Raw genomic sequence first — 26,122 nt, forward strand, 5'->3', positions numbered from 1 at the left:
ACATGTCTTAACAATCCCGTTCATTATTAGATTCATCATCATCCATTTTGACGACCTCCGTGGTCGAGTGGCGTACGCACTGGTTTCAAGGTGTCGCCAGCTCTGAGGTCCCGGGTCGATCCCCGGTCGGATCAATGTAAAAATTCTTATTTCTACATTGCCTCGGGTCTGGGTGTTTGTGGTATCTTCGTTGTATCTGAATTCCATAACACAAGTGCTTTAGCAACTTACTTTGGGTTCAGAACAATGTATGTGATGTTGTCCGCATATTATATATATTATATTATACTGCTGGGCATAGGCCTCCCCTTTCTCGTGCCATTTTCTACGGACCTGTGTTAGCCTATTATTAGATTATGGACTACAAATTAATTTGCCTGGGATCGCGGTAGTTTGCCTCGCGTGGTCTCAGGCACAAGGGAAGGGTGAAGCACTCCGGTGTTTTTAGCCGCCCTGGGGAAGGTGGAGAGATGTGCCGGACATCTCTCCACCTTCCCCAGGGCGAAGTGAGGATTTCTCTGGGTAAAGGGTAAAACTATTATACTATTATGCTATTACTTTTTTGCTACGTTATAAGTAGATCGATTCGCAGACTCGTAACAAATGATCGTGCTCGTCACACAAAATATCGTTCTGCGTGAGAATCGATCCCAAGACCTTCTGTATGGCTGTCAAGATCACTAACCACTAGACCAACAGGCCAGTATTAGAATCGGAATTCGCCAGCAGCGATCTAGCGTGGTTTATACGGCAAGAGACCTGTGCCCAACAGTGGGTATCACCAAATCAAGGCGTTTATTCAAGATAGGCTACAGAATAGCACTTATTGACGTCAAAGTTACACAAACAGCTCCCCGTATCGCCCACCCTTCACCACTTCCTAAGTGCTCTAGCTGTGAAGAAGAAACGACGCAACTAACTAAATAACAATAACACGCCTATCTGAAATATGTTGCTAATATTACTATTTAGTCATATTAATTACTCTTAAGTATGCCAACACGCAATTAATTTAATTAGCAAACGACAAATCAATTACAATACCATTTATCAACGGAAGCGGAAATGACGTCATTCATAGATAATACAATTATCTAAGTGCTGCAAATTTAATGTAAATTGACCATAGACAAATGCAATTGTTTTTATTGTGTAGGCGGCAGAGGTTTTGCGTACTTTGATTTGTAATTGAATGAATGAATGTCCCACGTTTTCAAATGACACTCCGTTAAAATTTTATCAAAACCGGTCCAGCCGCTTTTATAACTGTAAATTGCATTGTCATCGGGTTTGAAGTCACCCTGAAAATTTCAGCCTTCTAGCTTATCGGGAAGTGCCTCAAAATTGAGTTGCAAAAATCCAACCGGAACGACACACAAACATGAAAAGTGAGTGTATTAAACGGGGGAAAATCAGTGAAATTAATAGCATACAGTAATGGTACAATGGCGGTCTTAAGGACTCCGGTTAATATACAGCTGTTTCATAAGAATCCAAATCAAAATCAGAAGTTTTTACTTCAAATAGGCCGTTTTCCAGGCACTTTCAAAACGTTACAATATTGAGCCTAGGTGCGCGGTTCCAAAATGTCATTCTTATGGAGAAGAACCGGCAAGAAATTCCATAAGTTAGGACTCTTTAAAAAATAAATGTACAAAACATATACACGGTGATTTTTTAGTCGTCTTACAAAAGCAGTCATGTATCCAATGACTAGAACACGTTCATGATAAAAAATTGCTATTTATGAGATTTTAATAAATTTAAAATGCAATTTTTATTCAATATTATAATGCAATTCGTAGTTTTTTAGAAACACAGCTCTGTTGCGAGCGCGGTCCGAGCCTTGTAACAATGGCGAGGGGCGCGGGCGGCGGCTTTTTTATCATTTTTAAGAGTATATTTCAGATTTCTCTTTTTTAATTTTCTTCGTACTTATTATCTTAGTTGATGATAAAAAAATAATAATCGCGCCCAGGGGTAATTTACGTCGGATACATGAAGTGGGCTGCTTTTGTAAGACGACTAAAAAATCACCGTATATATGTTTATCCGATATTAAATATCTAATACTACGGTGACTGTATGACGTGCAATTAATAATTCTCAATGGATTGATCTATATCTAATTATAGTTATTGATATCTAAAATACCGCCATTATTTAAAAAAATAAACTTCTTTTAATCTGTTGTCTATGATTAATATCTGAGATATAATAAGGCAAGTGTTCTTCAATATGGCGTGCGATTATTTACATTATTAAAAAAATAACGTCTCCTTTCAGATTTATGACTTTGTAACCATTGATTAAACTTGATTTTCCCACGTTTTTATACACTCACTTTTCTCGTTTGTTTGTTTGTCGTTCCGGATTGATTTATGCAACTCAATTTTAAGCTAGCAGGGCCTGTAAGCTAGCACTCTGCAATTTTCAGGGCAGCTTCAAAACCGATGACAATGCAATTTACAACTATAAAAACGGCTGGACCGATTTTGATAAAATTTGAATTGAAAAGAGCGCTATTTTCGCCACACAAGCTGTTTTGAAGTTTGGCGATATTTTCGTCTTTACTTTTTTACTAACATTTTTATGTGTTTGGATAGGTAATAAACAAATAACAATCAGTATTTTGAATTACCACAATCAAAAATTCATTAAGAAACCAATTCATTTGTTGTTTTTACAAGGACAAGGTAATCTTATCAAAATCAATCAGATTTGGTTACTGATAAGACGGATCGGTATGGCTTTGCTGATTTGATTTAAAGTAAATGTGGACAAGGAAGTTAAAAACATTCTTATAACAAAGCAGTTCTTATATATTACTAGCTGACCCAGCAAACATTGTTTTGCAGTTTTTTTTCTAGTGGTATGTAGTTTTAATGCCACATTATAAAAAAAATAAAAACAAACAATTTCGTCCAAAAAATAAAATATATTTTTTTTTGTGTCAGCAACCCTTATCACTTAGGGGTATGAAAAATAGATGTTGTTCTATTCTCAGACCTACAGAATACGCATATAAAATTTGGTAAAAATCGGTTAAGCCGTTTCGGAGGAGTACGGTAACTAACATCGTGACACGGGAATTTTATATATTAGAAGAAAGATAGTATCTACTTATTTGACAACTAAAGAAGACTGTAAAGTGGGACCAAAACTTTTTTTTTAAAACGACTCCCGCATTAAGGAATTTTATCCTTGTATCGCTGGGGTTTCACATGCACAGAACACCCAGACTCAGCACAAGCATTCGTGGATCACACAAATGCTTGTTCTACGCGGGGATCGAACTAACACGTCGCGCACAGTGGGTTTGGCGTGGAGACCTCTGGGCTATCCGTCCATTTTCTGGACTTTACAAGAGGCGATGACCCCTGAGATTGTTTCGACGTTTCTTCTCAGGGTAGTCAGACTCCAGCTAGCTTAAAAGATGACATGTAAAAGTGATGACATCTATCCTATTTGCAGAATAAATCTATAGTAATCTATAGTACTCTATACCTACTAATATATACAGCTGAAGAGTTTGTTTGTTTGAACGCGCTAATCTCAGGAAGAACTGGTTCAAATTGAACAGACTTGTATTCAATAGACCATTCATCGAGGAAGGTTTTAGGCTATATACCATTACGCTGCGACTAATAGGAGCGAAGATACAATGGAAAATGTGGAAAAAACAGGGCAGGTATAAATCATAACTTATATCTTCTAACCACGCGGACGAAGTCGCGGGCAACAGCTACTGATTTAATATCAAGGATCAAAAAACGTTGTACGAGATAGATATAAAAACTTTTATTCAGTCTGACTTGACAGTAAGTAATAAACAAAACAAAGCAATAATATTGTCTGTCAAAGAATGCAGAATGAAGGTCATTCACTTTCAAAATCGAGGTTGTTTGACAAGTCTCCGATATTCAACCCTTTCCTTATTGCGTTGTTATAACAACTTTTCATTCACTCCATTTTGTTAACCGTATTCAAAAGTTATAATTGAACCCTATTAATAAGGAATGGCTGTCCATCCGTCTGTCACGAAGCTGTATTAGAAAAAAACACCATTTTTAGTATTTTTTTTATTCATAAAATAGATACTGTAACTGTCTACTTATCACTGATTGGGAGACCGTTGTATTTTTTGTCGTATTTTTATTTTAGTTAAAATGTAATGTTTTACCAATTTCTTGTTAAGGTTTTCGTATCATTAGCACCACCTTTTGTATCTCTGTCCATCACCAGACTGTATCTCATGAACTGTGATAGCTAGAAATTGGAATTCACAAAAGAAGGATTTTTGATGAGAGATCTTTTCTTTACTATTTTTTTTTTATATCATGGGACAACTCACACACGGTTATCTGATCCCAAGCTAAGCAGAGTTTGTGTTATGGTAACCAGACAACTGATAAACTTACTTATATATTTCTAAATACATACATATTATAGATAAATTGAACCCAGACACCAGAACAAATGATCATGCTCATCACACAACATTTGTCCTGGGCGGGAATCGAACCCACGACCTCCGGTATAGCAGTCAGGTTCACTAACCACTAGACCAACAGGTCCGTCAACTTTTTGATGTTACTTACTTATGTTCAAAAGAAAATGCTGTATTAATTAAAAACTTAAATTTTGAAAATTTTGCCTCACACAAATGCTGGTCCTGTGCTAGGATCGAACCCGCGACACGTTGGGTTTTACTTAATTAAGTTTTGCGTGGTGACCTCAACCATTTCCGTGAAATTTCAATGAAATAGAATTTCAAGCATTTTGTTATTCCAACTTTCAAAAAACATTTTTGCGTAAGGCTATATTTCAGTAAAATATATGAAATTTTGTTCTAGATTAGCTGAAAGTGTTAATAAGTAAATTATGTTGCCCCAACAATAGCTATTAGGTTTGCAAGACTGAATAATGTGCAATCAATTATAAATGAAAGTATAGTGGTTTGTAATACTTGAGAAAACCTTGAGGTTTTATTGTTTCACTATAACATTTAGTTAGTTAACCCGTGTTTCAGAAGGCACGTTAAATTGTTCCCGGCTGTTATTCCTACATCTTTGACAGTCGTTACAGGTAGTCAGAAGCTTGAAATTCTGACAACCTGTCTAACCAAGGGGTATCGTGTTGTCTGTAACTGGGTTGAGGAGGTCAGATAGGCAGTCGCTCCTTGTAAAACACTGGTACTTAGCTGCATCTGGTTAGACTGGAAGCAAACCCCAACATAGTTGGGAAAAGGATAGGATGATGGTGATGCAGTAAGTTAACCAATGAAACCAATATCGCTTTCTTAATTAATGTGGGAGTCGACTTTTTTTAAAAAAACATAAAAAGTCTAAATCCAGCCGAATTGAGTAACCTCCTTTGTCAGAATTCGTTTTAAAAAAAAAAAATGTTTTTAAAAATCTCCCCAACACGACAAATAAATTCACATAGGTCCGGCGGTCTGCAGTTTGACAGACCTGATCTAGTTATTCAGCATAAAACTAGTGTTCCGTGACTGGTCACAATCAACATTCACTGACCTTGGGAGAACGATCCCAACGTAACTGCAATAAAGAAAAAAACTTCCGGTAACTGTGTTTATGGAAAAAATACAAAATATCTTCATATATGTATATATCTTACATTTATTTTATACATCTATACTTCTATCTAACTTAATATATATTAATCTCGTGTCATAATGTTTGTCCTCAATGGACTCCTAAACCACTTAACCGATTATAATAAAATTCGCACACCATGTGCAGTTCGATCCAACTTGAGAGATAGGATAGTTTAAATCTCAAGTTATAGTCGCAATTTCTTCAAACCACGCGGACGAAGTCGCGGGCAACAGCTAGTACTAATATATAAAGCTGAAGAGTTTGTTTGCCTAAACGCGCTAATCTCAGGAACTACTGGTTAAAATTGATAAATTCTTTTTGTGTTGAATAGACCATTCTTCGAGCAAGGTTTTAGGCTATAAACCATCACGCTGCGCATAATAGGAGCGAAGCTACAATAGAAAATGTGGAAAAAACAGGAAAAATTATTCATCTTCGAGGGCTTCCATTCAGAATTTCCTAACTTATATCTTCTAACCAGGTAGACGAAGTCGCGGGCAACAGCTAGTAAAATGTATTACACAAGTTTCCCCTGTATACGTACCGCCTAACAGTCGATGATAACAATGCAGACATAAATACCTATATTTTTTTGCAACCTTTCTATATTTCATTACTGTTTAAACCTTCCCTGGACTTTCACGAAAATTTCAAGACTAAATTTTAATTCTTCAAATGCTTGTGTCGCAGGGGTTTCACTAGCATAATGTGCCCCGAATAGCGTTGCCAAGCGTCCGGATAAAGCCGGACATAGATAGGCTTTTTGATTGCATGTCCGGCTAAAATAAACGGTGTCCGTCTTGTCCGGCTTTTGTTAAGCTTTTTACGATAAGTAAAATGATGAAGTTGTTTTTTTTTTTTAGTTAAAAATGTCTTATTTGTTCATAAATGTTTAATTATCTTGAATTCAATTTTATTGTGCAACTCGAAGAGAAATTGTTTTTATTTTAATAAACAAAAAGACCTGATTTTACATAAAAAAATTGTCTAAATCCTCAATAATATAGGGTGTCCGGCTTTTTTAACCAAATGTCCGGCCAAACTGGCTGGTCTGTCCGGCTATTAGGTTTGGCGACCTGGCAACGCTAGCCCCGAAGACTACTTGCACAAATGTTATATTCATTCTTCAGTTTCAAATCTATTTAAAAGTTGTTTTTAAACGTTACCTACCCTTAGCTTACCCATCGCTCATTGGGCACCTCCCATTACTCCCTTACAACCCTTTTTTGCAGTTAAAAAGCCATTAATGTTGTCCATTTGAAAAGGTTCAAATAAACTTTGTCCCTTCATAACCCTCTTACAACAATTTTTTTCAGTTAGAATGTAATCTACTTAGATGTCCTTCCTCAGGGTACTAGGTACCTACATCAGACCACCGTAAGGTCGGGCCTGCGGGTGGCAGGGAGGGCACCCTGCCATCCGACCAGCTAACAGGCCAAAAAGGAGACAGACGTGTCGTCCTGCATGTCCGTTCTTACAAGGAATGAGGGGTTGGCTTTTAAACCAACCTTTCGAGAAGAAGTCCAAAAGGACATAGGCCGGTCAGAGTCGCGCTGAAGCATGCGCAAGCGATCCCGTGGCTCTGGCTCAGGCAGTTGAAGGGGCCCGGGGTGTTTTTAGTCGGTGGGAGTCCGACATATCCCCTCGCCGTGCCCTCGGCGTGGGTTGATGTCATGAGAGTTTCACCCCGGACAAAAAAAAAGGTACCTACATCAAATTTCATTTAATTGTTTCAGTATTTTTGGCGTGAAAGCGCGACAAACAGACATACTTTCAGATTTATAATATTAGTATGGATATGAAATTATGGATTGTTAAATTTTCTACTCATCTAATTATTATTTTTTTGTCATTTATATAGGTACGCTTAAACTAGTAAAAAATCACAAAATTAGTTACGTACAAAAAAGAATTTTTATCCTGGTATCTATCCGCCTACCTATGAAAGTACATTATTACCTAAACATTTATAAACTTGACCTAGGTTGATGAGTAATTATTTTTCTGTCGATTTTGCTACTATTTTGTGACTCAAGTTGTTATAAGGAAACCCAAGATGTGTCATCGCACATAACTTATTATTTTTAAGTAGATATCAGTATTGTCCGATATAATTATTACAATAACTTTGTGGAAATATGCAATAGGTACAATTCGAACACGTGTTTTTGATCGCACGATCTACATTTTAATAACAAAGCTACCATCAATATTGAATTAAATTATAAAATGACATTAGGTGCTGCCATCTGTTAGCAACATTAGTAGTTATACGTTTAAATTAAATCAAGGAAATAATAATGTTAGCAATGATGATGTATAGCAGGAAGTTATTTAGTTTCTATTAGAAAATTCCTTATATGAATAATTAATAATATCCAGAACAAATCCATACATTTTTCTTATCTAAAAATAGCACCAAATAAGGCGTTCAATAAACTTCTTTCTAAACACATGCGCCATCTATTCATTTATTCATACGACTAAATAAAGTTGGTCGTAGTAATCGTATTTGAAATGTGGAGGCTGTAACTTTCCAATTTGGTCGTATTATGTTTCCATAGCTTTGTTGTCTCTCTCTGGTTCACTGCTTAGCTATCTGTTGTCTCATTTCAAAAAGCTTTCGCACTTGGGATGATGATAAATGGCGAACGCTCTTGACATTTCGTGCTATTATCAAAATGTTAAATTCTCTTATCGGTTGTTATTATTTACGTTTTATAAATAAAACAAGATGGTATTCCGTATAAATCGGATTCTATTGATCACCAGCTGGCCCTGTAAAGTGCGCGAACAGTAAAAACGATAAAGGAAAACACCTACTGAAGTGGGTCAAATAATCACAAATAAAACGAAAAAATGCGTTTAAAACTGTTGCGGATGAATGTTTTTGTCGACTACAAATCTATCGCGATCCTGTGAAACAAACATTCATCTGAATTTAAGTGCAGAAGTGGTTATAAACGCGAATTTTCGGGAGTGTGTTTTATTATAAATGAAGAACAATATTCTATTCGCAATAAATATAGTGAATAAGTGTAATTCTTGAATAAAATAGAGTTAATATAAATATTAGTTCAAAGTGAACAGTGTTTAGATAATTAATAAGCAGTTTGTGGTTTAAATAGCTATTTGTGGCGTTGTAAAATAAACCATTTTACGATTAAGCTTAGCACCGCTGCCAAAGTGTAATAAAAAGTTGGATGCGTAGAGTTTTAGCGCGAAAGTGAAAATATTTTCGTAAATTTCATATTATCAAAAGTTTTAATTGTTGTGTTATGAATATCGATATTGTGAATTAAAATGGTTACGATGAATTCGTCGGAGAAGGCGGCGCAAAAAGCCTGTCAACAGGGGCCCTCCAGGTAATAAATAAATAATAATAGAGCACATTCACTGTCAATAAAAAAAAATAGCTTTTTTTTCGAATCAATGCTAAACTTGACTTATAAGATTTAAGCACAAAGTCACACACAGCCACATTAATGCCAGTACAACAAAAAAACCTTTTAAAAAGAAAAATATTTTTAACCATGAAGTCTTTTAGGAATTAAAAGCTTATGTATTTGTATTTACAAAATGAATACCATTAATTAATCACATACTTTCTGTCATAATTATTAAGAATACTAAAATGTAAAGTCTTTAGGCTTCTAAATTCTCACTGCTAGGCATAGGCCTGAACCATAAAGAAATTCATATTTTTGTTATGCCGGATAGAGCCCACAATGCTCCAAAACTAATGTATCTACCACCTAAGTTCATATTTATGAATGCAATAAACATATTCACTATTGAGTATTGAATATTAAAGGATTGCCCATTTAAAGTATCAACACGAACTCACCGCAGGCAATTTCAGAATCTAAAATATGAAATCCAGGTTAACCTGCATTGTATTTTTGTTAATCAATAATTTAAAATCAGTTTTACCATATATATTATACATTATTTCTATCATTAATCTGGTGAAGAAGCTGGACTGCCTTAATATTTATTGGCATGAGAAATAGATGCCCAATTCTTAACCTTCCCTATTGGCTCACAAAATTTCATGAGAATCAGTCAAGTCGTTTTAGAGGAGTTAACATAAACAATTAAATTTACTACTATTATTGCAACATGAGATTACTTATATATTGGATAACACTATACCGAAAATTGTCAAGGGAATTATGTTCTTATCTATCTATCAACTTGGTCTATCTTGTCCAGCTGTGAGCCATTGGGCTTTCCTATAACCTTAACATCAGTCCTCTGTTTACCGCATTCAGTACAAACCAACGACCTAGACAGACCAAATAGTTAGACTTTTCATTCAAGAAATCATCTTCTCTTTCCAGGGACAACTCGAAGTGTATAAAAGAAGATAAAGAGAAGGACCGGGATAAGAAGGAGAATGTCTCCTCGACGCTACCACCAGGAGTCCAGGCTCTCATGTCCACTATACCCTCGCCGGAGGAGTCTCCCAACTACCTGGTGTATAAGAAGGTATATTACCTCTAATATGGTCTTCTGACAAGGATTTCTGGAATGTCCTATCTTACTCTCAGGATCTATAGAAGTCAAAAGGGGAATTTTTCAAAATTAGTTTATGGAGACACTGAAAAAGTCGGTTTCCAGTCTAACTGGATTCCAGCTAAGTATCAGTGTTTTACAAGGAGCGACTGCCTATCTGACCTTTTCAACCTAGTTACCTGGGCAACACAATATTCTTTAGTTAGACTGGTTGTAAGGCAGCAGCTTCTGATTACCTGTAGCGACTGTCAAAGATGTGTAATTAACAGCCGTAACCGACAATTTAAAGTGCTTTCCGAAACACGGAGGAACTCGTTTTGAAAATGAAAGATTACCCATCCACGGATCACCGTACCAAGCGTAGTTTAACCTGTCATCGATCAACTTGTGCTGTTGATTGGCCACGAGCGCTTAGGGACACTGAACAAGTATCTTATTGAAAACGCGAAAGTTTGTATGTATTTATGTTTGTTCCTCTTTCACTCAGAAACCACTGAACAGATTCAGACGGAATTTAGTATGCAGATAGTTTATAACCAGGATTAACACATAGTATAGTTTGTATCTCGATTTTATGTTCCCGTGGGATCATTTTCGATTTGTAGCGGGCGGTTCCGCGGGCAACAGCTAGTATAAATATATTATTAGCACCCAAAGATGCCAATCAGAGATACATCCGGTCAAAAGTACCGGTTTGGTATGTTACTATGCTTACTAATGCGTGTTATACTCGCTATGTTTACAAAAACGGCCACCTAGCTACGGAACGGCCGCGGCGAGCGTAGCTTGACTTTACACGGTATTCGCGTATTTTATAAAAAGTATTATGATGTAGTCTGGAGCGTCTGAGGAACTGAGGATGTAATTGTTATTTCGTCAGTACAAATGAATTTCGACGAATTTGTTTTATAAGAAAACTAGCTGTTGCCCGCGACTTCGTCCGCGTGGTTAGAGATATCAGTTATGATTTATACCCGCAAATTTTTTTCACATTTTCCATTGTATCTTCGCTCCCATTAGTCGCAGCGTGATAGTATATAGCCTAAAACCTTCATCGATGAATGGTCTATTTAAAACAAAAATATTTTTTCAATTCGAACCAGTAGTTCCTGAGATTAGCGCGTTCAAACAAACAAACAAACTCTTCAGCTTTATATATTAGTATAGATTTTTTTATATATATATATAAAAAAATCTGTTGTAAGTGCGAGTCGGGCTCGCGATGCTGAGGGTTCCGTACAAATAGGCTAAAGAAAACAAATTGCTTGGGTGATAAAATTAAATACTTTTGCAAACAAACAATTTAATGACCAAAAAAGACAGTGGCTTATCCACAATCTTTATTTTTTGTATTTGTTGAAGCCAAGTGGATGAGGTCACCACTGAGCGCGACGTGTTAGTTCGATCTCGTAGGACAAGCATTTGTGTGATCCACGAATGCTTGTCCTGAGTCTGGGTGTCTTTGTGCATGTGATCTGAATGTTTGTGAAACACAACACAATGATTGAATTCCTAACTGCGGGAGTCGTTAAAAAATTTAGTTGAGAAGAACCGGCAACCATCTCCATCCTTACTTAATATTATAAATGTGAAAGTAACTCTGTCTGTCTGTCTGTTACGCTTTCACGTCTAAACCACTGAACTGATTTTTAATGAAATTTGGTTCAGAGATAGAGTTGAGAAAGAACATAAGATAGTTTTTATCCCGGACTTTTGAAGAGTTCTCTTGGAAACGCGATATAACCGACCTCGACGCGGGCGAAAGGCTATTAGGTTATAAACTGCAATGGTGGCTTTCCCGGTGGTCTTTCTTAAAGAGGCATTCTTTAACACTGGTTTCGTTTCAGATGGAAGCCATTATTGAGAAGATGCAGGATGAGAACACGGGAGTACCAGTCAGGACCGTCAAGAGCTTCATGACTAAGATACCGTCGGTGAGTACTTTACACTGTCTATGGTTTTCAGCCGACTTCAGAAAGGAAGAGGTTGTCAAATCGTCTGTTTGTGTTGTTACCTCGGTATTTAGGACTGGATGAACTGATTTTGTTGTTATTTTTTTTAAAGTGAAGTAGATGTTTTTTCATCATCATCATCTCAGCTTATAGCAGTCCACTGCTGGACATAGGCCTCTCCATAATTTCTCCAGCGCGACCGGTTCATTGCCACCTGCATCCAACGAGACCCAGATTCTTTCACCAGGTCGTCGGTGACCCCAGATGGCAATTGGTCTTAGAAGTACTACTCGAGACATTGATGGTCACCCATCCACATGGACTGACCGTAACATGTGATCGATTAACTTGTGCAGTTGTAAATAAATGTTGCAACGGTTTACTCACGCGTATTTATCGGGATCGCCCTACCTACTAGTTTCGGACCCAACCGGAGTCCTTAATCAAGAGCTAACGCGGCGGGCGAGCAAGTTGAACTGTGCTTAAGTATATTTCTTCTAATGCCTCCTTATCCTCATCTGGCAGGTGTTCACTGGATCTGACCTGGTCTCCTGGCTCTCAAGGCACCTTCAGTTGGAGGAGACCTGGGAGGCTCTACATGCTGCACACCTGCTGGCAGCCCATGGATATCTGTTCCCGATCGACGATCACTGCCTCACAGTCAAGAACGATAACACTTACTACAGGTGAGACATCCATCGAAAGGCAGACCGCGATGAGCGCTGCTTAACCTTTGGGTTTCTGTTTTTTTTTACTCCCGCCCTATGGAATTTAATCCTTGTGTCGCGGGGGGTTTACAAACATACAACTCGCATGCACAAAGATACCCAGACTCAGGACAAGCATTCGTGGATCACACAAACGCTTGTCCTACGAGATTGAACTAACACGTCGCGCTCAGTGGGTCTGGCGTGGTGACCTCAACCACTCGGCTATCCGTGCAGTCAAATTGTTGAAGGATTGCAACGCATTGCCGTACACCGACACAAAAACGCCGATGACGTAGCACGGCGGTTCAGGTTTAGTCAGTAAGAGTCTGACACTACCCATTTCCTCCTCCGAGGGAGTGGCCGTCCATGAGGATTCCCCCGCCTTACCAACAAAGAAAAAAGGGTTTCTATGTTAAAAGGAGCGACTGCCTATCTGAACTCCTCAACCCAGTTACCTGGGCAACACGATACTTGTTAGTTAGACTGGTTGCAAGACTTATTAACTTCTGACTGCCAGTGACAACTGTCAAGGATGTATAAATACAAGCCGGTACCCATGAGCCGTCTTTCGAATCACGGAGGAGCACGTTATGACTTAAATGGTCACCCATCTACAAACCGACCGTATCAAGCGAAGCTTAAACTGCTGTAGCTCTACCGCGAATTTAATTGGGACATTTTATATTTTATTTCAGATTTCAGACACCATACTTTTGGCCGTCGAATCAATGGGAACCGGAGAATACGGACTACGGTAAGACATTTATTTGAATGAGTTTGTTTGTTTGTTTAAACGCGCTAATCTCAGGAACTACTGGTCCAATGAATGGTCTATTGAACACAAAATGATTTTTTAAATTTGAACCAGTAGTTCCTGAGATGAGCGCGTTCAAACAAACAAATTCGTCAGCCTTATAATATTAGTATAGATTTACCGTCCCGATGTATCAGTCACCTAACCGATGCGATACAGAACCCCCTGTATCTCATTCTACTCATGTTTAACCAGTTATTGATGACCTCCGTGGTCGAGTGGCGTACGCACCGGTTTCAAGGTGTCGCTAGCTCTGAGGTCCCGGGTTCGATCCCCGGTCGGGTCAATGTAAAAATTCACATTTTTACATTGTCTCGGGTCTGGGTGTTTGTGGTACCTTCGTTGTATCTGAATTCCATAACACAAGTGCTCTAGCTACTTACTTTGGGTTCGGAACAATGTATGTGATGTGTCCGCATTATTTTTAAAAAAAAGAGAGAGATCTAGTGGTATCTTAGGTTTACGCGAATGTTAGACATTGAAATGAAACTACTTTTACGGACTTTATCGCGGTTTAAGTCTGCCCGTGACCATGATACCTGCAAAGGTTTCGAAACGTCGCGAACTAAAATCCAAAATTAAACCGCGATAAAATCCTTAATAGTAGTTTCATTTCAGAGAGAGATCTGTCTGCCTACCCCAGTTATATATCTATCTGTTTCAGCGGTATACCTATGCAAACGTACAATGCAGAACAAAGCGCGTCTAGAATTAGCCGATTACGAAGCGGAGTCCCTCGCTCGTCTCCAGAAGATGTTCAGTCGAAAATGGGAGTTTATATTCATGCAGGCCGAGGCACAGAGCAAGGTGAGAGGGAGAGAGGATAGGGAAATGTCGTGTGTAAGAGAGAGAGGTGTGTAAATGTAAGGTAGTTTGAAAATTTGCTAGAGAAGTTTAATTTAAAGGAGTTATAAAAAGCTCCACAAGGTGAGGGGGAGAGAGGATATTGGAAATTGTGTGTGTAAGAGAGAGAGGTGTGTAAGTGTAAGGTAGTTTGAAAGTTTGGCAACTGAAGCTTACCTTAAAGGACTAATTAAAGCTTCGCAAGGTGAGAGGGAGAGAGGATATTGAAATACTGTGTGTAAGAGAGAGAGAGGTGTGTGGAAGGCAGTTTGAAAGTTTGGCAACTGAAGCTTACCTTAAAGGACTTATCATAAGCTTCGCAAGGTGAGAGGGAGAGAGGATAGGGAAATGTGTGTAAGAGAGAGAGAGGTGTGTAAGTGTAAGGTAGTTTGAAAATTTGCTAGAGAAGTTTAACTTAAAGGAGTTATAAAAAGCTCCACAAGGTGAGAGGGAGAGAGGATATTGAAATACTGTATGTAAGAGAGAGAAAGATGGTTCGAAGGTTGGCTACTGTAGTTTAACTCAAAAGCGTTATTAAAAGCTCCGCAAGGTGAGAAAGAGAAGAGATATTTAAATAGTGTTTGAAAGAGAGAGGAAGATGGTTTGAAAGTTTGCTACTGAAGGGCAACCAAAAAGTTCACAGGTGTAGTTTAACTCAAAGAAGTAATTAAAACCTTCGCAAAGTGAGAGGGAGAGAGGATATTGAAATTGCGTGTGTAAGAGAGAGAGGTGTATAAGGTAGTTTGAATTTGAATGTTTGCAACTCAAGTTTAACTCGGCATGGAAATATGGTTAAAATTAGTTTAAAGTCATAACAGTAGTAGAAGTAATTTATAAATACTAAGGTAAGTTGATTAATTATTTTTTTTACTGGTAGGCTAATTTAAAATACCTAACTAACGAATTAATTTACAAATATTACCAACTAATGTACAAAAATATTTCGAGTCGATTCAGCCGTTTAGAAGATACATACAAAAAGATGAATAAATTTTATAATTTATTCAAAATTGTGTTTTCATCAATAAATTGATTGTTTAAACTACTTTTTTTATTGCAGGTTGACAAGAAACGCGACAAACTCGAAAGGAAAGTTCTGGACAGTCAGGAGCGAGCCTTCTGGGATGTGCATCGACCTATGGTACGATTACATAACGATATATTATTATACGTAGCTTAATTTAGCTTAGCTGAATCCGGTTAGACTGGAAGCCGACCCCAACATAGTCGGGAAAAGGCTAGGCCGATGATGATGAATATACGTAGTTTAATGTAATATTTGATAAATTAATTAACTGTTAAAACTACTACTGCGCTAAGGAATTTAAACCTTGTGTCGCTTGGGTTTCACAAATATTTAAGTCACATACACAAAGACACCCAGACATCATCAGATCACACAAACGCTTGCCCTACGAGATCGCACTAACACGTCGCGCTCAGTGGGTTTGGCGTGGTGACCTCAACCACTCGGCTATCCGTGCAGTTTATCTTATTTAAGTATTTAAATTAAGCAAGCAAATACGTGCCATGATTTTAGCCTTTTAAATAATCATTTTTTTTTTAAATTTACAATTACAGCTACTAAATCACACTAACTCTCTCTAACTACACGGATAGCCGAGTGGTTGAGGTCACCACGCCAAACCCACTGAGCGCGACGTGTTAGTTCGATCTCGTAGGACAAGCATTTGTGTGATCCACGAATGCTTGTCCTGAGTCTGGGTGTCTTGTGCATGTGACTTGAATGTTTGTGAAACACAAGACACAAAGATTTAATTAATTAGATTTTTTTTAATTATAGAATTTTCTTATATTATATTTCAGCCGGGCTGTGTGAACACAACTGAAATGGATCCAAAGAAGCTATCACGTATCAACGCGTTGAAAGCAAAGCGTCTGCGACAGTGCCAAGAGCTGATACTGCAACACAATTTAAAGGTAAAAGACAACTGGCCTGCTAGTCTAGTGGCTAGTGACCCTGACTGCTATACCGGAGGTCGTGGGTTCGATCCCCACCCAGGACAAATGTTTGTGTGAATGTTTGGGAAATGGAGTGTTATCTTCTTCTAATATATAAAATTCCCGTGTCACGATGTTAGTTACCATACTCCTCTGAAACGGTTCGAGCGATTTTTATGAAATTTTGTATACATATTGGGTAGGTCTGAGAATAGAACAACATCTATTTTTCATACCCCTAAGTGATTTTTTTTTTAATGTGGCATAAAAAATACATACAACTAGAAATAATTTATTAGGCATAACAACGTTTGCTGGGTCAGCTAGTATATCTATATAATGTATGTATTTGGATATGTATGTTTATTTATCAGTTGTCTAGTACTCATAATACAAGCTTTGCTTAGTTTGAGACTAGAGATGGCGTTGTGTGAAGAAAGAACTGCATAAGTTGATCGATCATAGCTTAAAAGCTACGCTTGACGTGATTGGTCCGTAGATAGGTGACCATCTTTGTCTTAAAGAGTTCCTCCGTGTTTCGGAAGGCACGTTAAATTGTGGGTCGCAGCTTTTATTCCTACATCTTTGACAGTCGTTACAGGTAGTCAGAAGCTTGAAAGCCTGACAACCAGTCTAACTAAGGGGTATCGTGTTGTCTGTAACTGGGTTGAGGAGGTCAGATAGGCAGTCGCTCCTTGTAAAACAATGGTGCTTAGCTGCATCTGGTTAGACTGAAAGCCGACCACAACATAGTTGGGGAAGGATGAGGATATAATGAATAAAAATGTATATTTGTTTCAGAACAATCCAATAGTGACCATCACCAATCCACAAGAGAGCGAGGAAGAGATACAAAAGAAGAATACAGAAAATAATATCAAAGAGAATGGTAAGTCTATATAAATTAACTAGCTGTTGCTCGCGACTTCGTCCCCGTGGGTAGAAGATATTAGTTATGATTTATAGGTTGTTTTTTTCACATTTTCCATTGTATCTTCGCTCCTATTAGTCGCAGCGTGATGGTTTATAGCCTAAAGCCTTCCTCGATGAATGGTCTATTCAACACAAAAATAATTTTTCAATTTGGACCAGTAGTTTCTGAGATTAGCGCGTTCAAACAAACAAATAAACTCTTCAGCTTTATATATTAGTATAGATTCGCGATGAAAATATGGAAGTAGATGATACGGAGTTCATGAGCTTTATTATTTGAGCATTAGAAGCACACACACACAACTACACCGCTCCTCCGTCGACACATTTCGCATCTTCGAAATGCATTCGGGCACCACACCTACACAAGGCTACATCCCGGCGTTTCCACGGAAACGGAATCCTCCTGAACACCCACTTACTCGGGGGAGGAAATGGGTAGTGTCAGACTCTTACTGACTGAACTTGAACCGCCGTGCTACGTCATCCGCGTTTTTGTGTCGGTGTATGGCAATGCATAGCAATCCTTTATACAGCTTCGAGTCCTACCTGACTGTAGAATGTTTTCCTTGCTTTTTTATCTTTAAATTACGTAAGGTTGTTTTCTCCCCCCCTAGGCGAGAGTTCCCAGCCGGAGGCAGTGGCGGGGCGGCCGGCCTCCCCCCCTCCGCCCAGCCTGGCGCAGCAGATAGAGGCGGCGCGCCGCCACCACGCCATGCTGCGCGCCCGCCTCGAGAGGAGGAACGTGCGCGTCAGCAAGGTCGCCGATATGTGAGTGTACACACACACACATCTACATACATTACTTACATACACACAAACACTCACACAATGACACTACCTACATTTATATTATCGATCCTAAAGAAATATTCTGTATTAGTTTTTACACTTAGGAGTACACTCGCATTTTATAATTGTCTGGACTTAAAAAGAGACTGACCCCTGAGCTTGTTTCGACATTTCTTCTCAGGGTAGTCAGATAGGAAATGTCGATTACAGTTTTGTCAAAAAAAGTCATGTAAATGTGATGATATATGCTACTCGCTGAATAAATGCTTTCATTTCATTACACACAACATAATACACCCCACTTGCACACCCTTACAGACAGCAATTCACACAGTCTTTTTTTCCTTGTTTTAATTTTTAAATTGACGACCTCCGCGGTTGAGTGGCGTACGCACCGGTTTCAAGGTGTCGCTAGCTCTGAGGTCCCGGGTTCGATCCCCGGGCGGATCAATGTAGAAATTCACATTTCTACATTGTCTCGGGTCTGGGTGTTTGTGGTATCTTCGTTGTGTCTGAATTCCATAACACAAGTGCATTAGCAACTTACTTTGGGTTCAGAACAATGTATGTGATATTGTCCGCGTTTATTAATTATTATAAAAAAATCTTTTCTAAACTGTCAAGTCTACTATTGGAATGCCTACCTGAAAATTATTAAAACTAATTTTCTAGGGACGATCACTAATTCCCAAAACATAGGAATACCTAGTTTTGAAGGCAGAGTTTACAAAAATTGTGAATTGTTTTGTATCGACTTTATAGTTTGAGGTCAGATAGGCGATCACTCTGTAAAACACTGGTACTTAGCTGCATTTCCTTAGACTGGAAGCCGACCCCAACGCATTTGTAAACAGCCTACTCTGATGCCTACTACATAACTACTATTTGCAGGTTCATAGCGTACTGCGAGCAATATTGCGAGTACGACGCTTTCCTGACGCCGCCGGAGTGGCCGAACCCGTGGATCAGCGACACGACCGACATGTGGGACCAGGAGAAACAGTGGTGAGATGTTGTCTATGTACTAGTGTTGTTACACGATAGGAACTAGAGAGAAAATAGACATTAAATGAACCATTTTATAGTAACCAATAGCTGTTGCCCGCGACTTCGTTCGCGTGGATTTTAGTTCACAGAGACAGACAGATGGAGTAACTTCTTCATTGACTTGCAACAATGTTTAAGCAAAATTTGAAAGCTGTAGTCCATTACAGATAGACGTTGCATACAAACTTTGACCCGCCATTATCCGCCTGTTATGACCGTAGCTTATGTCCTTATTTAGGCTCGAGACAATCTATGTATCAAATTTCATTGCAATCGGTTTAGTAGTTTTGGCGTGAAAGCAAGAGAGACAGACAGACTTTTAAGGACTCCGGTTGGGTCCGAAACTAGTCGGGCGATCCCGATAAATACGCGTGAGTAAACCGCTATATCGTTTAACTATCTGTTGCCCGCGACTTCGTCCCCGTGGGTAGAAGATATAAGTTATGATTTATACCTGCCCTGTTTTTTTCACATTTTCCATTGTATCTTCGCTCATATTAGTCGCAGCGTGATGGTTTATAGCCTAAAGCCTTCCTCGATGAATGGTCTATTCAACACAAAAAGAATTTTTCAATTTGGACCAGTAGTTCCTGAGAATAGCGCGTTCAAACAAACAAACCCTTCAGCTTTATATATTAGTATAGATAATGAATCAGTCTCACGGTAGTTAGGGTTTATTGAATGACGATTATTAAATGATGCAACCCTGGGTGGCATATACTGTATGCAATCCATACATACAATTAGCGTTGCCAGGCGTCCGGATAAAGCCGGAAAGCCGGCTAAAATAAACGGTGTCCGTCTTGTCCGGCTTTTGTTAGGCTTTTTACGATAAGTAAAATGATGAAGTTATTTTCTTTTTAGTTAAAAATGTCTTATTTGTTCATAAATGTTTAATTATCTTGAATTTAATTTTATTGTGCAACTCCAAGAGAATAGGTTTTTATTTTAATAATCAAAAAGACCTGATTTTACATAAAAAAATTGTCGTACCTAAATCCTCAATAATATAGGGTGTCCGGCTTTTTTAACCAAATGTCCGGCCAAACTGGCTGGTCTGTCCGGCTATTAGGTTTGGCGACCTGGCAATGCTACATACAATGTATATAACCATTCGCGTTTAATATGTAACAATATTAGTATGTTTGTCTGTACGTCTAACGTCGTAAGTTCGTTAAAATTGTCAATGCCTAGCCGTTTCTTAGGTTTACGCGAATGTTAGACATTGAAATGAAACTACTTTTACGGATTTTATCGCGGTTTAATTTTAGATTTTAGTTCCCGACCTTGCTGGTGATCATGATACCTGTAAAGGTGTCGAAACGTTAAAACGATAAAAACCGTATAAGTAGTTGTATTTCGTTGTCAATGCCTGTTTTCGTTGTGCTGTGTGACGTCATGTCTGTCCGTCTGGTGGCAGTAAGGAGCCGCTGCCGCTGCGGCGGGTGCGACGCTGGTCGTTCGGCCTGCGCGAGCTGCTGCGCGACCCCGCCGGGAAGGAACACTTCGCCAGGTTCCTCGCCAAGGAGTTCTCCGGGGAGAACCTCAAGTGAGCATCATCATCCTAGCCTTTTCACAACTATGTTGGGGTCAGCTTCCAGTCTAACCGGATTCAGCTAAGTACCAGTGTTTTACAAGGAGCGACTGCCTATCTGACCTCCTCAACCCAGTTACCTGGGCGATACGACACCCCTTAGTTAGACTGGTTGTCAGACTTTCAAGCTTCTGACTACCTGTAACGACTGTAAACTTAATACTTAAGACTGTAATAACTTGCCTTCCGAAACACGGAGGAACTCGTTATGACAAAGATGGTCACCCATCTACAGACTAACCGCGCCAAGCGTAGCTTAACCTGTGATCGACTCACTTATGCGGCTATAGCTTAGCCACGAGTGAGCAGGAACACTATATTATACACAGCGCCATCTAGTGTAGCAATGTGCAAAGCTTGTGTTATGAGTACTAGACAACGGATAAACTTATTTAAATGTTTTTAAATACATACATGTTATAGATAAAATATATCCAGACATTAGAAAGGATCATGCTTATTACACAAATATTTTTCGTGGGTGTGAATCAAACCCACGACCTCTGTTATTGTGTTTTATAAACACACTTAGTTGATTTTAGCGTCAGTCTGTCGTCGGTACACAATTAATGTTTATCATTGCTCATAACACAAGCTTTGCTCAGTTTGATACTAGATGGCGTTGTATAAATACTCACACCACAAACCACCTCCTCTATACCAACCCTGACTCTGATGCTGTCCAGGTTCTGGCTGGCGGTCCAGGAGTTGAAGGCGCTCCCCATCCGGCGCGTGTCGGCGCGCGCTAAGGACATCTGGAAGGAGTACCTCGCCTCGGACGCTCCCTCACCCATCAATATCGATGCCGCGAGCAGGTCTGCTTCACTTTGACTCAGTTTGAAATATAATTACTAAAAATCAATTCAGAGATATATCAATGTTTTTTTTAAGTACCTTAAATAATTGAGTATATGTAAACGGCTATAAAATTCTTATTCAGAGTGATATACAATAAAACATAGATTATATTTATTATTATATAATAAATCAGTCTCACGATCATTACTATAAAAGAGAAGATATTTGAAACATCCTAGGTAGGAATTTATGTAGGAATTCCTACCTAGGATGTTTCGCGAGGCTATTGAGATTAGAAAACACCCTAATTTCAATAGAGAAGATGGCTGGAAGATATCACCTACTTGGGATCCAATAATAAATAAACTCAAGGCCAAGCCCAAAAGCAGCGCTGCAAGACATCAAGACACAGTGAGCTCATACTGCGTAGGTCGGACCACAAATAATTAATTAAAATATGAAGGTAGAACGAGCAACATCTTCTGTCAAGACGAACGCCATCTCAGTCTGCCCGTGACCATGATACCTGCAAAGGCTTCGAAACATCGGGAACAAAAATCTAAAATTAAACCGCGAAAAAATCCGTAAAAGTAGTTTCATTTCAATGTCTAACATTCGCGTAAACCTAAGAGAAGATATTTTTCAAAATAATACAATACAAAATCTTTAACATCAGATAGGACTCGAACATGGGACTCCTTACTACATATTTTATTAACTTGTATATTATATATTATACTAGCATTTCGCCCGCGGCTTCGCCCACGTCGAGGTCGGTTATATCGCGTTTCCAAGAGAACTCTTCAAAGTCCGGGATAAAAACTATCCTATGTTCTTTCTCAAGGTCAACTCTACCTCTGTACCAAATTTCATTAAAATCAGTTCAGTGGTTTAGACGTGAAAGCGTAACACACAGACAGACAGAGTTACTTTCGCATTTATAATATTAGTAGGGATATTATATATTAACTTGTATGTTTATATTACAGAGAACTAACTCGTCAGAAAGTGGAATCCGGTGCAGCAGACAGATATTGCTTCGATCAAGCACAGGTAGGATTTTAAATCTAATATATAAAATTCCCGTGTCACGATGTTAGTTACCGTACTCCTCCGAAACAGTTCGACCGATTTTTATGAAATTTTGTATACATATTGGCTAGGTCTGAGAATAGAACAACATCTATTTTTCATACCCCTAAGTGATAAGGGTTGCTCACACTAAAAAAAAAAAATTATTTATTGGATGAAATTGTTTGTTTTTATTTTATTTCTAATGCGGCATTATAAATACATACAACTAGAAAAAAGAATTATTCGGCAAAACGAAGATTGCTGGGTCAGCTAGTAATATCCTAAAAGGATTATAAAATAGTTGAGGTCACCACGCCAAACCCACTGCGCGCGACGTGTTAGTTCGATCTCGTAGGACAAGCATTTGTGTGATCCACGAATGCTTGTCCTGAGTCTGGGTGTCTTGTGCATGTGACTTGAATGTTTGTGAAACACAAGAAGGATTCAATTCCTTAATGTAGGAGTCGTTTTCTTTTAAATTAAAAATCTGTATTTAAAGAAGTTATGGGAGCTATGGAATCTATGGGAGCCAGCGGATGAACGGGTACGCCGTGGCAGTCCTAGAAAGCGGTGGCGAGACGATCTCAACGCTAACTGCGCGGGCTGTTTACATGTGGCCCAGGATAGATAATTGTGGAGGGATTTGGGGGAGGCCTTTGCCTAGCAGTGGCACAGTGGGCTAGATTAAAAATGGGGGAAAATTAGACTATTGTATACACCGTGATTTTTTAGTCGTCTTACAAAAGCAGCCCAGTTCATGTATCCGACGTAAAATACCCCTAGGCGCGATTATTATTTATCATCAACTAAGATAATAAGTACGAAGAAAATTAAACAAGCTCCCATAACTTCTTTAAATACAGATTTTTATTTTAAAAGAAAACGACTCCCACATTAAGGAATTGAATCCTTCTTGGATTTCACAAACATTCTAGTCTCATGCACAAGACACCCAGACTCAGGACACGCATTCGTTGAACATACACACATCCCGCGGGTATCCGATTCACCGTTTTTCATTGGTAGCAGGATCAAGAAAATACCTAAAACTTTAAAATTATACATTATACTTTCTTGCGTTGGCTTCGAACCTGCACCTCATACATACAAATCCATTCATAAAACAACTAAGCCTAACAACTCTTGTTACAATCACCATTATATTAATTCATAACATTTAACCGACTACACAAGTTGAAGTTATGTCATCATTGGCCTAGCCTTTTCCCAACTATGTTGGGGTCGGCTACCAGTCGAACCGGTTTCAGCTAAGTACCAGTGTTTTACAAGGAGCGACTGCCTATCTGACCTCCTCAACCCAGTTACCTGGGCAACACGATACCCCTTGGTTAGACTGGCTGTCAGACTTTTTCAAGCTTCTGACTACCTGTAACGACTGTCAAAGATGTAGGAATAACAGCCGGGACCCACAATTTAACGTGCCTTCCGAAACACGGAGGAACTCGTTATGACAAAGATGGTCACCCATCTACGGACCAACCGCGTCAAGCATAGCTTAACCTGTGATCGAATCACTTACGCGGTTATAGCTTAGCCACGAGCTCCTCCAAGCCCCAGTTAAAGTTATGTGTTAAACTTTATTTAAATATTGTTGTATTGTTTCAGGCTCACGTATACCATCTAATGAAGTCTGACAGTTACTCAAGATATCTTAGGTCTGAGATGTACAAGGATTATCTTAATGGATCTAAAAAGAAGGTAATTATTAGAAGATGGTTTGACTGCACGGATAGCCGAGTGGTTGAGGTCACATAATGAGCACGACGTGTCGTGGGTTCGATCCCCGCGTACGATATACTTTTATATGATCTCTCGCGTATATATAGGGAGTTTGATCTTTGGACTCCTATCACAAGTTTTGCAACGCCATCTAGTGTCAAAATAAGCAAAGCTTGTATTATGAGTACTAGACAACTGATAAACATACTTATATATTTCTAAATACATACATAATATAGATAAATTACACCCATACAAAACAAATGATCGTGCTCAACACAAACATTTATCCTAACTAGGAATCGACCTCTCATACACTCAGATATATCACTCATTGTCACTAACCAATAGACCAACAGGCCAGTCATTTTCATCATCATCATCGACCTAGCCTTTTCCCAACTATGTTGAGGTCGGCTTCCAGACTAACCGGATTCAGCTAAGTACCAGTGTTTTACAAGGAGTGACTGTCTATCTGACCTCCTCAACCCAGTTACAGACAACACGATACCCCTTGGTTAGACTGGCTGTCAGACTTTCAAGCTTCTGACTACCTGTAACGACTGTCAAAGATGTAGGAATAACAGCTGCGACCCACAGTTTAACGTGCCTTCCGAAACACGGAGGAACTCGTTATGACAAAGATGGTCACCCATCTACGGACCAGACGCGTCAAGCGTAGCTTAACCTGTGATCGATTCACTTATGCGGTTATAGCTTAGCCACACTTTTAAAGCTTCTGACTACCTGTTATATGATATACTAGCTGTTGCCCGCGACTTCGTCCACGTGGTTAGAATTTTCCCCGATTTTTCTACATTTTCCATTGTATCTTCGCTCCTATTAGTCGCAGCGTGATGTTATATAGCCTATAGCCTTCCGTGATAAATGGTCTATTCAACACAAAAAGAATTTTTCAAATCGAACCAGTAGTTCCTGAGATTAGCGCGTTCAAACAAACAAACAAACAAACAAACAAACTCTTCAGCTTTATATATTAGTATAGATTAGTATAGATATATTATTTCTCTTTTCAGACTTCAGTTAAAGGCATTCGATCTATCGTTTCATTCACCGGCCGCAAGGAAACCTCGACTAACTAGAGGTGGGACCTGCGCTAGAGGTGAGACACGCTTTAGTTCTGCAACACGCCGCGGTGGCGCTAGTGAGTTAACTATAATACTCATGTAGTTATTATGATGTTGTTTCATTGTATCGGTTGGGATTTGAGTAATGTTTAGTAATTAATTTTGACTGTTAAAGCCCACTGTTGGACTTGGGATAGTGGTTATAGTATATATATTTCATATTTATTTGTGGATTTTTTTTTTGATAAATCTTGGATAGATGAATTTTTGAAAATTTTAATAATAAAGCAGAAAACCCATTTTTAAGTAAATATAGTTTAATTAAAATGAAATAAAAAATGTAAAAAGGTCCGAAAGATTAAGTTTTGAGTGATAAAGAGTTAAAAATTAATATAATATTACTCAAATTTCAACCAATATGTCTATTGATCTAATTATATATATTAGATAAAAATATGTATACCAGTTAAAATCGTAGTTAACTTTCGAGTTTAACTAACTTCTGGTTAAAATACTGAACTCAGTCTCAAACTCAAATTAATCTCAATAAAAGGCCATTAAAGTCGTAAGTGACAAGTACACTTAACAGCTATTTAACTTTAAGTTAATCATAAGTTAGTTAAACTCGAAAATGAA

General features: G+C 38.5%; 1 protein-coding gene across 1 annotated transcript; it reads left to right on the top strand.

The window, feature by feature from the left end:
- Window positions 1–8,102: 8,102 nt before the first annotated feature.
- Window positions 8,103–25,762, top strand: LOC113492263 (regulator of G-protein signaling 7). The gene is made up of 16 exons (XM_026869691.1): window positions 8,103–8,986; window positions 9,965–10,112; window positions 11,987–12,073; window positions 12,617–12,777; window positions 13,497–13,555; window positions 14,280–14,422; window positions 15,519–15,599; window positions 16,286–16,399; window positions 17,222–17,309; window positions 17,971–18,124; window positions 19,037–19,150; window positions 20,613–20,741; window positions 21,473–21,601; window positions 22,574–22,637; window positions 24,285–24,377; window positions 25,436–25,762. Exons 1-16 carry the CDS (start codon window positions 8,925–8,927, stop codon window positions 25,499–25,501), a joined length of 1,692 nt encoding a protein of 563 aa, XP_026725492.1. The 5' UTR covers window positions 8,103–8,924; the 3' UTR covers window positions 25,502–25,762.
- Window positions 25,763–26,122: the final 360 nt, after the last annotated feature.

The sequence above is a fragment of the Trichoplusia ni genome, chromosome 3, assembly GCF_003590095.1.
Source record: "Trichoplusia ni isolate ovarian cell line Hi5 chromosome 3, tn1, whole genome shotgun sequence".
In the NCBI taxonomy this organism is placed as follows: Eukaryota; Metazoa; Arthropoda; class Insecta; order Lepidoptera; family Noctuidae; genus Trichoplusia; species Trichoplusia ni.

Bases quoted from the DNA above. Each gene is read 5' to 3' on its own strand.
- LOC113492263 (XM_026869691.1), top strand. From the start codon at position 8,925: ATGGTTACGATGAATTCGTCGGAGAAGGCGGCGCAAAAAGCCTGTCAA. The intron at 10,113-11,986 runs GTATATTACCTC...GTTTCGTTTCAG, and splicing joins ACTACCTGGTGTATAAGAAG to ATGGAAGCCATTATTGAGAA. The intron at 20,742-21,472 runs GTGAGCATCATC...GATGCTGTCCAG, and splicing joins TTCTCCGGGGAGAACCTCAA to GTTCTGGCTGGCGGTCCAGG.